The 13327-nt window shown below is 44.0% G+C and overlaps 1 protein-coding gene across 1 annotated transcript in view; it reads left to right on the top strand.

The window, feature by feature from the left end:
• The first annotated feature begins 3956 nt into the window (after positions 1-3956).
• Positions 3957-13327, top strand: part of mtor (mechanistic target of rapamycin kinase) — a 91648-nt gene continuing 82277 nt past the window's right edge. The window contains exons 1-15 of the mRNA XM_079168517.1: positions 3957-4069; positions 4535-4677; positions 4893-5001; positions 5182-5414; positions 6774-6974; positions 7070-7204; positions 7291-7566; positions 8662-8770; positions 9020-9203; positions 9383-9511; positions 9709-9953; positions 10849-11058; positions 11253-11458; positions 12079-12201; positions 12540-12623. Coding sequence (XP_079024643.1) covers positions 4549-4677; positions 4893-5001; positions 5182-5414; positions 6774-6974; positions 7070-7204; positions 7291-7566; positions 8662-8770; positions 9020-9203; positions 9383-9511; positions 9709-9953; positions 10849-11058; positions 11253-11458; positions 12079-12201; positions 12540-12623 — 2373 coding nt within the window. The 5' untranslated portion in view covers positions 3957-4069; positions 4535-4548. The remainder of the gene's footprint in view (positions 4070-4534; positions 4678-4892; positions 5002-5181; positions 5415-6773; positions 6975-7069; positions 7205-7290; positions 7567-8661; positions 8771-9019; positions 9204-9382; positions 9512-9708; positions 9954-10848; positions 11059-11252; positions 11459-12078; positions 12202-12539; positions 12624-13327) is intronic.

Below are 13327 nucleotides of genomic sequence, written 5' to 3'. Positions count from 1 at the left end.
ACAGCTATAGCAGGACACCTTCATGGTAGCCAACCCAAAATGGTAGGACTACCATCACCATGTTTTGCTCCCAAAGCCGTCTTATTGGACCTGGATCGGATACGGAACACATCCACAGGCGTGTTTGCCTGTTGGGTAAGGCCGGGACACAGCTCTGGGCTGTGGCCAGGTAGGGGATGAGAGCCGCCCCCAACGTCTAGAAGAAGCAGATGTTACTTTATGAATCCTTGCCCAGGAATCTGTGACTCATACCAAATCCCTCCTTCTGCTCGTGAAGAAATCGCTGAGAACTCACGGAGGGGATGAAATGGGGAGAGGGAGAGAACATGGGGTGGTGGAGGGTAAATCATGCCGTGCGTGACAGAGGGAGGGAATGATGAAGGTGATGAGAACTAACGGATGGATGGAAGGTAGAGGAACAAGGTGGGTGGAGAAGCAAGCGCAGGAGTGAGCTCCCCCCCCCCCCCCCCCACTCTCTCCTCCTTCGATCTAGCCAGAACGACAGGCTCCGTCATAGGGGGAATATTTCAAACGCACGGCTGAGTCTGTTAGGACAAGAGCCCTTTGTGGCTGTGAGTGCGCATGCATTCGTGGTACTCGAGTGGTTTTTATGTGTGCGTTGAAGTCAAGTGACTGCATGTGTGTTTCATCTCCCTAAGGCCCCCCCCCCCCTCTCTCTCTGACACTTACACACACACAAAAACTTTCCAGTGAAAGCTAGACACGTTGCCGATTGAGTGAAATACGTGTGGCCCTTCCAGGCCTCAGAGGGAGAGGGGCCCTTGGGTGCAAAAGTATGGATCTGCAACCCTCCCTATAGCGTTGTTACATATCATTCACCACCCTCTCACTCTCACCTTCTCATTTTGCAGGGGGGCTCTCTCTTTTTGCTTCTCCTCCTTCTGCAAAACCACATCGCGCACACACACACACACACACACTCACACCCACACACATTAACACATTAACATGGATGTTTGCACGTGTGTGTGATGCACGCACACACAAACACACCGCTGCATGCTGTAACAGCAGCAGCTTGATTGGGGCTTTTGATTAACTTCATGTAACATGTTAATTAACCAACTCGCCCATTAATTACATCTGCAACAACACAAAAAAGTGCATTTATGACATGCGCCGTTATGTTCCCAATTTCTTGTGTTCATAATGAAGAATTATAAAACAGCTTTATACAATATACAATACAAAATAATTATTCATTACATTATAATATAATTCGCTGACTCTACAAAAACATCAACTTTACCAAGCAGCCTCAAGGGCTTCATTCATTCATACGTTGTATTCAAAAGCAAAAAGAACACCCATTAATCTGAAATAGGAGAACGGCCTTTTAAGTCTATGAATATGTTATTTTTAACTGGAGAACAGGGGTCAACAGAATAAAAGCTCAGGAGTTTCATAATTTAATGAACACATTCATTGTTAGTTTCACTTTGGATGTTACAAGGTGATATAAATCTGCTATTCACTATAAGCAGCTTCTAATGTTCTCATAATGAATTAAATAGAGATCAAATACAGGTTATTCCGAGACTACTTCATACCAGATGCTCATGCATATGGTATTATTCTCCATATTAAGTGTTGTTCTAGCTTGTTAAGAGCAAGTTTAGCTCAGCTACAGTTTTAGTTGGCTAAATGAAAGGTTCATCATCAGACTCGAATGGAACTGCTGCTCTGGTCATTAACGATGAACAAGTCAGAGTTTAACTCAGTATTAAAAATAAACGTTCTCACAGGGTCACAGCAAGAATGACCTGCTGGACTCACATTTGACTTATCGTTTCCGGGAGAAAGCTAATGTGTGCAGTGATGCTTTCATGGTGCAGTGCAAAAGATAACTAATGAGTGTGTTTTTGCTGTGATGTTCGCATGGATTTTTTTCTTTCTTCTTTTTTTCCCTGAAAGTTAAGTTAAGACTGCTGGGAGTGTGGTAACTGCAGATGAAAGACATCCATTATAAAACTCGAGTATCAGCTCTTTACATTGTCAGTTGTCACTACAGCTTACATTTTATGTGTCCTGAAATTGACCTACTTCCCCTTTTGCCTGGGACCCACTGAAGCTTCCTAAAGGACCACCGGGCCTCAGACTGGGAACCACTGGTATACCTGAGTCACTAAATTAGAGAGGGAAATGTTTGCTTACCAGAGGAAACATCCACTACACCACGACCTCAACCCAATGATGAGGGTGATGTAAAAGAAGATGGTAATTATGGTTCAAATGCCTTTGACCTTTAGGGTCTAATTTCCTACAACTGAAAAATAAGAGTCTAATTGGTGTGTTGCAGTGTGGTAAATGTCACTGGTCAGAGCTTCATGCAATCCAATATGTTCCTCTCAGTCATACAAGCTGGATGTTCACCTGGACAATGTCTCCCCCCTGAGGCTGAAGATTATTTACACCGTGAAGAAGAAAAAGAAAAAAGAAACAGCCACACATGTACGTCAACCATAACTCATTTAATGCCGGCATATTTTGTTCCATGTCTTACGCAGAAGCTCAATGCCATTTAGTTTGTACACTTCTCGTATGCTTGTAATACTCAAACATGTTGCTTTTGACATGGTTGTATTATCATTACATATAATGAATGTGGAGAGGTAATGTCGTTTCAATTCCTTCTCATCTTTTATGAATCCTCTACTCTTGACAGACTCCAGTAACTGAGCTATTTAACTGCAAATATCTGTAAGATTTTGGGTAATCAGATGATGCTTTTGAACTCTATAGTTTATGATTTTTATATATTCATTTTATTGTTTATGAAAGTTAGTTTTTTTTCTATATTTTCCTTTCTTTCTACTTTTAAGTATTTTTTATGGATGACAACCAGAAGACAGCAAACTAAGAACTACATCGTATATAGTGAATCATTTGTCAAACATAAGACAGTAAAACTTGTTTCAACGTTCATTCGCTGTGCCTCAGTTTGTTGCACAGCTTCTTCAGTCTCTTCAGTTCTGTTGGATGTTATCTTTAAGGGGTTGATCTGATCTGATCTCATTCGTTGTCCTTGTCTAAGTTTAGGTTTTCCTCCAAATGTAACATAGAGACACAGAAATATTAGCAGGGCCACATTAACCTGCCGGGGAACCCTGGGTTGAAAAAAAGCCCCAGTTAGTCATCTATTCCTCCTACTCTCTCAGGCGTTTTGTGTGGTAGTTTATACAGTGATGCGATATGTAAACACAAAATAATTATGAAGATCTTGAATTGTTCCGATTTTAAGAAGAAGAAGAACTTTATTAGTCGGATTTTATTTGTTTCGCTGTTATTTTTTCCTATTACACACACACACACACACACACACACACACACACACACACACACACACACACATGGGAAATACAGACACATATTGCCAGATGCCAGAGGTATGGGGCTGATGAGGGTTAGGTTATAGTCAGCAGCCCCGAGCAGTCAGTTGAACTGACACGTCTCCAGCTACCAGTCCACCACAGTCTGTAACGTACGTGGTCCGTATTGGACTTGAACTAGGCCACACTGGTTCCCAAGCCAAGTCCCCCACAGACTGAGCTGTTGTCGGCACATTTTAAAGGAGGCTTCCAGCATACGGCTTTAAGAATAGAGCAGGGGTCATTTTAAGTCCCTTAAATTGAATTTAATCGTGAACTTTCCAACGTGAAACAAATTTAGTTAACTTTCATACAAAGTATGTGAGTGAAACGTACAATATTTCTCTTTGAGAATATCCGTTTGTCCCTCTCTGGAATGCATATGAATAAAGTGTAAAGTATTACACATTTACAAATACAAAATGTTCCAGTAAAGTGTCTCAAAACTGTATTTTACTCAAGGACATTTGCGCTACATGCGTTCAGCTCTGCGCAGGCCACTCGACGCAACACAGCGCTTGTGAAGTTTTGTGCAGTACCCTACTGCAGACGGCCCAGCCTAACTTAGCGATGCCATACCTAGCTAACATTTCTCTGCGCTAGCTAGGTAGTCGTACAATGAGAGATATTCTGCAAGAGCCGAATAGCAATTGAGTGACCGACACATATAAGAGAAACACGTAAGTGGTTCAAAGCGATGTTTCTATCTCGCTAACACTTTGCTACAGTAGATAGCTTAACCTTAGCAGTAGCTAACGTTAGCTAAACAAAACCAGCATGATACACTCATGAGGCTCTGTGTTAGCCTGTAACCTACGTGACATAACATAACGGCACACTACTTAGACGTGTCAGTGCTGTACTAACTCTTAGTATTGTACAGGATATCATTTTTCTAGTTTCGTGTAATGTATCTGTTTGGTATGTTGAGTTAATCCGTAAGGTTTCTGAAGCTAACCAGACGTGTTAGCTTGCTGCAACGTCAGCTAACAACAACATTGACCTGTGTAAACAACTCAGGACGGATATACTCTCTTTCCAAGTATGGTCTTTGAACTTGTTATTCTTTTTCTTTGTTGCATTTCCTTTAACGACCCAGGACATATTAGCGAAGGCATAAATCCACGTTATTTGTCTCCTTGCAGATTAAGCCATCCAAATGGTGATCATGTCAGGCACAGCCACTGTGCTGCAGCAGTTTATCAGTGGGCTGAAGAATCGAAATGAAGACACCAGAGCTAAATCTGCCAAAGAGCTGCAGCACTATGTGACCACAGAACTCAGAGAGGTAAACACACAAAAGTAAACATGGATGTAATAGAAACCTGCCACCAGGATATGATTACAATATACTGTTGTTGCCCACAGAGCTGAGTGATCAGCTGTTTACACTGATTCATTGTGGATATGAAGACTTTTTAGACACGTAGTTTTCTTTTTTTACTTCATTGTACAAGTCATCAACTATGCTTTTTCAACACACATTTTGTATGCCTTCCACAGTTAAGCCAAGATGAAGCCACTACATTCTATGATGAGTTGAACCACCACATATTTGAGCTGGTATCCAGCTCTGATGTGAATGAGAAGAAAGGAGGGATTCTCGCCATCGGTAAGCCGCAAACATCGACATGCCAGATTAACTTTATTCAATTTAACTTTTGATTTACCGACGATCTGGTGGAATTCTCCAGAGATAAGTGACTGTCCTGGATGTATGTCACATGAAGATGTGTATAACAGTACACCGCATTATATACTATTGTTACTGAGACTCAATCCTGTGTTCCAGTGAGTCTGATCGGAGTGGAGGGAGGCAATGCCACCAGGATCAGCCGCTTTGCCAATTACCTGCGCAACCTGCTCCCGTCCAGCGACCCTGTGGTGATGGAGATGGCCTCTAAAGCCATGGGCCACCTGTCTATGGCAGGGGACACCTTCACTGCAGAGTATGTGGAGTTTGAGGTGAAGAGGGCCCTGGAGTGGCTGGGAGCAGACAGGAATGAGGGCCGACGCCATGCTGCAGTAAGTGACTCACAGACGGCAGGGGCTGTGTTGGTTGTTGTTGAGATACAGCCACTTCTTGGTGGTGTTTACAGTATGTGTGGTGGAGATGAGGGCTGAGGACAGTTTGACTCAAGATTGACCCGTTTTTACTTTGTAAAGCACATTATGGTCGAGAACACACTCATTGCTGTTCAGGAGACTGTGTTGAACTTTGCTAGTAAAGGAGGAAATGACCCCCTTATTTACCTTCCGGCATTTTTATATTTAATACAGGTACAGGCTTTTTGCAGAGAGATTATTCTTTAGTATCAACTTTAGTTTTTGTCTCAAATGAGCTGCTGTTTCAGTTGATGTGAGTGATTAGTAAAAGGTTCTGTGACACACTTTCACTCTGGCCTTGTTTATCTTATCTGCAATGATCAGTCTGTTATAAAAACCCTAAACCCAGGGAATTAATGGAATGGAAACACTGATCAAATCAAAGTTTGGCTTTGGCAATTTTCAAACGCGTAATACATTTTCAGATCTTAGAAGAATGATTGTCAGGATCTTGCCCCCTCTAAAGGGAAATGATCGCTGATGCTTTTGTGGGCAGCTATTCATGCTGCCTCTGTGCGGACATCAACGGGAAGAATGAAAACGTTTGAGGCGATCGAAGTAATCAACACGAATACTGCTATTAACCTTTTATTAACCTGTACAATTTTGACAATTTGGTCAAGCTCGATTGTTCAATTTCCTGCCAAATAACGGGGCAGACTGAGGGTTTCTTAAGTCGGTGAGCTTTGATGCTGAATGTGTAAATGCAGATTGTGTGGCTTGAGTTGATAAAAATAGTGCATTTTCTATACAGTTAACTAGTGCAACCCTAATTAGATGACACACTTGCCATGTATGCCAACAACCCAGTCATAACGTGATTTAAAACAGTAACGTGAGCAAGGTGGAGCCCATGTTAAAAGCTTTTTATGTCATGTTAATGCATTTATGCTCATCATAGGAGTGGTCATGATCACAAAAATATTTCTAGAGTACTTTTATTTAAGGGGCACAGTTTCCTTCAGACACATTAATCTCTCACGCTCTCTTTACCACATCGTCCCTGAGTTGATGGTTTGATGGTGAATGGACTCATCATTTTAGTAACAAAATATAACATTGATATAACAACAAATGTAAGATGATGACGGAACAGTACACGCACAATTTATTTCCAGTAGCACTTTTTTTTTTATTCTAAGGGTTGAACTTTAGATCTCGTTAATAATATATTAATTGCTGAGTCTCAAAGCACAATATTGACTTATATTTTACACTGGAAAGACCCAAGAACGGCAATTAATGACCAGCTGTGAAATGCTTTCCTGTCCTCTCCAGGTGTTGGTGTTGAGGGAGCTGGCTGTGAGCGCGCCCACCTTCTTCTTTCAGCAAGTGCAGCCCTTCTTTGACAACATCTTCTACGCAGTTTGGGACCCCAAGCAGGCCATCCGGGAAGGGGCTGTCTCTGCACTGCGAGCCTCTCTCATCCTCACCACACAGAGGGAGACCAAGGAAATGCAGAAACCGCAGTGGTACAAAGTAAGACATCGAAGTAACTTCCCTGCATGTATTTGCTTGAATAAAGCCTTTGTCCTTGTATCAGACGACATGAGTGTTCGTCTTTTCTGTAACAGCAAACCTTCGAGGAGGCAGAGAAAGGCTTCGATGAGACTTTGGCCAAAGAGAAAGGGATGAATCGCGACGACAGGGTCCACGGAGCTCTCCTGATCCTGAACGAGCTGGTCCGGATCAGCAGCATGGAGGGAGAGGTGAGGAAGCCTGCGTTCACTGTGGAAACGTTTCTCGCATCCCGCAAAGCGAAACCTTCATCTCAACCGTCTCGTCTCTATGACAGCGCATGCGCGAGGAGATGGAGGAGATCACGCAGCAGCAGCTGGTCCACGATAAGTACTGCAAGGAGCTGATGGGATTCGGAGCCAAGCCCCGGCACATCACGCCCTTCACCAGCTTCCAGTCGGTGCAGCCCCAGCAGTCCAACGCCCTCCTGGGCCTGCTGGGCTACAGCACGCCGCAGGGCTTCCTCAGCTTCGGAGCCACGCCGGCTCCCGCCAAGAGCTCGCTGGTGGAGAGCCGGTACTGCCGCGAGCTGATGGAGGAGCGGTTCGACCAGGTAGGTCTCACGGAACAGGTCTGGCTTTTCCCAGAAAAGCTGTTTCGGTAATTGCTTGATCTGACGATCATTGTGTTGGTGAATTGATGTTGTGGGCTTAAGAAGAGATGCATACCAAGCCATGATTCAAGTGATAGAAATATATTATCTGTTTTGTAACGATAACGTCCTCATACTTGTGTCAAAATGAGGCCCTTAAAACTTTTACTACCCCTCCCCAACACAAAATGAGAAGATTATTAAGCTGTTAATGGCTCTATTGGCGATTTAAGTACAGAATAATTATGATGCTTCTTTAATACATATCAACCCTTGCATCTCTACACTTTTACCTGGGTCTTGGCGAATGTTTTCTGTTTGAAAAAGATTGTATTTATGTGCCATCTCAATAAAAACAAATAATAATCTAATAACAAAAGCATACATCAGGGTGGTGAAATCTGTTTCTACCATATGGCCCTGCAGTGAATGATGCTCAAGATGTGTTTATTGAATGATGCTGTGTTTTACACCGTCATGTACGGTGTATTTATCTGACTTTGCAGCATATCATTTAATATTTTCTGTTATTTTGTCCACCTCTACCCATCGATATCTTAGTCTGTGACTGTTAGAATGATTGTTTTGACAGCGGATGAGCTGACTTTAAAAACTTGTGCTCTGCCCTTAACTTCCGTCTTTAAACCAGCACTCTGTGACGAATGGGCTGCTAAGTCTCAGATTAAACTACTTAATGCAAAGATGATCTGTGAGAGAAAGTCGTCCAAAGTATCACTGACACCAAATTGAAATACTATTTCATTTAACAATTCAATTAGTTTTTTCTGCTCTGTATTAGTCCAGGAGTTTCATCTAACCAGTAGTCCATGTAGATGGACAAGTACACACTGGTTCATTGGACTAGTGAGGTGTAAGTTAACTCACCATCAAAAGTCACATTTTGAAATAGTACTACTAAGCTCCCAAAACATTGCAGCAGGCTCACGTAGAGATGAAAGGAGTATGTGTATAAGGTGAACAGCACGAGGCCAGTGCTGCTGCTTTAGCACCCGGTAACTTAGTTGACACACGCTTGTATTATGTGCGTTTGTCCAGGTGTGTCGCTGGGTGCTGAAATACAGGACCAGTAAAAACCCTCTAATCCAGATGACCACCCTCAACCTGCTTCCACGCCTGGCTGCCTTCCAACCAAATACCTTCACAGGTAAGACAAGTTAATGTTTGAATGTAACCCAGGATCCATTTTCATCTTTAGTAAAGTAACATGCGGCCATGCACTCCTTCCAGTCACTATACCCACTGGGCTTTGACAAGATCGGTCCTAATATTAATGAGCTCTGCCGTGATAAATTGCTCATAGTTCCCCCCCCCCCCCCCCAGTCAGTCATGTGTCGCAGCCTACACATATCTGTGTTTAACCGTTTGCACTGTGGTGCTTCCATCCACTGCTTAGACCAGTACCTGTCGGACACTATGGGCTACCTGCTGGCCTGTCTGAAGAAGGAGAAGGAGAGGACGGCAGCCTTCCAGGCTCTGGGACTGCTGGTGGTGGCCGTCAGGACAGAAATCCAGCCGTACCTCACGAAGATCCTTGAGATCATCAAGGCCGCCCTGCCGCCCAAGGACTTTGCACACAAGTCAGTCATTTTAATACAGGACATGATGGCTCTAGCAGCTAGTAGTCTCTGTATACTGCCAATTATCTTTCTTCATATTGAGATATGGTAGACCCGTTTTTTAAATAATAATTTTGGGATACTGTTTATGAAATGAAAAGAGACTTGCTGTGAGCTCATGTTTTCGTCCGTGTGTGCAGGAGGCAGAAGACCATGCAGGTGGACGCCACAGTGTTCACCTGCATCAGCATGCTTTCCAGAGCCTTGGGTCCCAGCATCCAACCAGACATCAAGGAGCTGCTGGAGCCCATGCTGGCTGTGGGCCTCAGGTAGGACAGACTGCTCTCACCACTATGCTGAATGATTGAACTAACAACAAGTGGCTGGGTTTAAATCCAGACTTTGTCTGATATGGCTTGTTCACTTATGTCGATAAACGCACCACAACACGCTTCTTTGTCCTCATCTTAAGATGACAACTATGATGATATTGGGTTGTTTGTCCTTTTCGTCCCGGATCGTCTAGTCCTGCGCTGACAGCGGTGCTGTACGACCTGAGCCGTCAGATCCCCCAGTTGAAGAAGGACATCCAGGACGGCCTGCTGAAGATGCTCTCCCTGGTGCTGATGCACAAGCCGCTGCGTCACCCCGGCATGCCCAAAGGCCTGGCTCACCAGCTGGCCTCGCCAAGCCTCACAAACATCCCCGAGGCCAGCGACGTAGGCAGCATCACACTTGCCCTACGCACACTGGGAAGCTTTGAGTTTGAAGGCAAGAACCTTGCACAAGACACAGCTTCATAGCGGGACTATCATTTGATTCTTTTAATGCTTATTTCTTAAGAAACTCAGCGAAGGAAAATTCACAGATTGAAAAACATGTTCAGACCCCCAGTTGAGTTCTAACACAGCAAACACCAGTGATCTTTGGTTCAGTCAGTAGAAGAAAATCATTATTTTATATATGGGCATTACAGCACTTAAACAAATTTTAATGCATGAGAAGAAATAACAGATGGACATGATTCCTCGGATTGGACTGCACATTCAGTAGAATTGGGGAAAATAGGTTTTAAATTGAAGAGGCATAAACCATCGGGTATGGGCCCACAGGGTGGAGGGGGGGCAGGCACGTGGTCTGTACGAAATGATTAAGTGAACCGCAGAAATGTCTGGAGTGGTCGTGTTGAATGCCACGTCCAGCTGTTTTCTGGATTGGACCCATGGAGGTTTGAGGCAGCATACCACAGGATCATACAGCAGCCCGGGGTAAAACAATTGCTTCTTAAAGTCTTATGTTGTCACCCTGTAGTGGACTGTGGGGTGGGTTTGCCTTTTAGTGAAAAAATAAGCCGTGGGGGTCACCCTTTACTGGACAGATGTTACGAGTAATGCAACATTTCTGGCTCTTCTTTTAAAAACAAGTTGTTGACCAACTCCCACTGCAGCACACGCCTCCAGACCTCTTCAGAGTTTAGTTTTGTAACCCCAGACTAATTGAAATGGAAGCTGTATACATGCATTCAGTGTAGTAAATCCTAACATGGTTTATGATTACCTGTATTTCTGCCCTGACTCGTCCTGAACTGCAGTTAAACCAAAAAGGTGTCTGGAATGCCAAATCTCCCCGTTTCAGGGATCGTTCTGACTCTCTGTTCTTCCTCCAGGACACTCGCTCACCCAGTTTGTGCGCCACTGTGCCGATCACTTCCTGAACAGTGAGCACAAGGAAATCCGGATGGAGGCCGCTCGGACCTGCTCCCGCCTCCTCACGCCCTCCATCCACATGATCAGCGGCCATGTCGTCAGCCAGACCGCTGTGCAGGTTGTTGCGGATGTGCTCAGCAAGCTGTTAGTTGTTGGCATCACCGACCCAGGTAACGCATGAAAGAATACAACAAGCGGAGGAAGGGGATAGCAGTAGCATGTGGATTTATTGAGCTTCGTTTTATTTTGAAATTGGTTATGATGTCTCTGAAAGTGATGGGAACTCAATTATGCAAGAATCGGCATTTGATTATAAGAAATGTTGCATTTGAGTTTCTTGTTCCTGCCCCCCCCCCCCCTTCAGATCCAGACATTCGATACTGTGTGCTGGCATCTCTCGATGAGCGTTTCGACGCTCACCTCGCCCAGGCGGAGAACTTGCAGGCGCTGTTCGTTGCGCTGAACGACGAGGTGTTTGAGATCAGAGAGCTGGCCATCTGCACAATCGGGCGCCTCAGCAGTATGAACCCCGCCTTTGTCATGCCCTTCCTACGCAAGATGCTCATCCAGGTAGGAGAGGCACAACAGATGGCTCACACGGAGCAGCCAGATGTTTAACAGCTGTAGCACCAGTGACAAATTGTCATTTGTGAACATCAGGTCGGGGTGACAGTCTGTCCACTCGGGTTTTATGTGGGCATGAAAGACAAAAGCCTCATTCCTAAAAACTAATGCTACAAATTTGAAATGTATTAAACTCAATACATTTCGACATTGAGGTTTTTAATCACATTTTAAATAGATGATTATTATAATTTCTTTTGTGCTGGAAATGATGAAACCATTCTCTCCGAGACATTTGAGAAATGATATGTATTTTTATATTAACATGGTTCCCAAAGAGGATGTTAAAAACTAAATAATGGTGTTAAATAAAAATACAATATTTATATTTGTATCATCATGCACAGATATGTAGATGCATGTTCTGCTTGAAAAGATATCTTGTCTGTTATTTCAATTGGACACCTTTAGATGGCAGCAAAGGCCGTGGTTTTGTTCACAGTTTAAACTTCCACAGTAGTCCTCTATAAGACCTACTGAAGGCTTCTTTTTTTAAGACACCATTATGTACACCCTGCATTAACCCTTAGGATTTACACTTAACTCAGTTCTGAACCCTGTTGCAGATCTTAACAGAGCTGGAGCACAGCGGTGTCGGCAGGAACAAAGAGCAGAGCGCTCGTATGCTTGGTCATCTGGTGTCCAACGCCCCGCGCCTCATACGGCCATATATGGAGCCCATCCTCAAGGTACACCGCGGCGAGTTCTCCATTGTGAAGGTGTTGGCGTGTATGAATGTAACCCGGGCTGTTAATTAAGTGGAGCGTGTGTACTCGGTAGACTTCACACATCAAAGTGTGTTGAGAGTTGCATTGTGGGTCATGTAGCCGCCAGGTTTTGACGAGAGGAGAATGGGTGAAATCAATAAAAAAGACAATGCTATAGATAGAGGTCCAATGCAAAGTCTGTGGAGGACTCTTTAACAATTTAATTTCCTGAAGCTCTTTCAAGATTTATTTTCAGATTATTAAAATGATGGGGAGCATTTAGGTTCATTCAGTGACCACATTACCTTTTTCATTTGCAGGCTCTCATCCTCAAGCTGAAAGACCCAGACCCCAACCCTGGAGTGGTCATTAGTGTCCTTGCGACCATCGGCGAGTTGGCCCAGGTAAGGCTGACCGCTTCAATTTCTCCAAGTTGTAAGAGGACACTATTAGCCGGTGTATCATATTCATTCTCCAGCTGCTGCTGATTGAAGCCCAGTGAATCCGAGCAGAAGTTTCCCCCCCTGTGCACATTATCTCTCACTGACACAGTTTTAATGCAAGCATTCTGAGCTTGTCCTTTTCTGAGGTGGAAAGTTCAGGGTAGATCGCCGCCCGTGGGTCTGTGCATTGCGCCGCCCCGTCCAGGTGATTCGATGGTCCCCGCACAGGAGTGAGCAAAGCACAATTAAAGGCAGGCAGACTCTGCAGTTCAGGCAGAGTGCAGGAGGTGCTCAGGTAGACCGAGTGTTCACGGATGACTTAGCGCAGGAAGAGACAGACGCCCAGCTGCTCGGGAAGCAGCACAGGGAGACGCGACAAAACGTAGGGAATTCAGACGACAGCCATGAAATGCCAAGCCAACTTGCATGCTTTGTAAGTTTTAAGCCACTATATTTAGAGTTCGAAAATGTGTTCGCAAAAGAGACTGTAGTCAATGTTGCAGCAAAACACCCCCTCTACCCTAATGAATCCGACCCAAATTCTATATTCTAAGTCTATGTCAAAACACATAGACAAAAAATACTAAACCATACCATAATAATTAAACCAATGTTTTTTATAACATTAAACTTCTACACTTAAGGACTGTGGTTTGTTATGGTCA

The sequence above is a fragment of the Pholis gunnellus genome (genome assembly GCF_910591455.1).
Source record: "Pholis gunnellus genome assembly, chromosome: 2".
NCBI lineage: Eukaryota > Metazoa > Chordata > Actinopteri > Perciformes > Pholidae > Pholis > Pholis gunnellus.
Note: the sequence above shows the minus strand (reverse complement) of the source record. Positions and strands in the feature narration are given on the sequence as shown.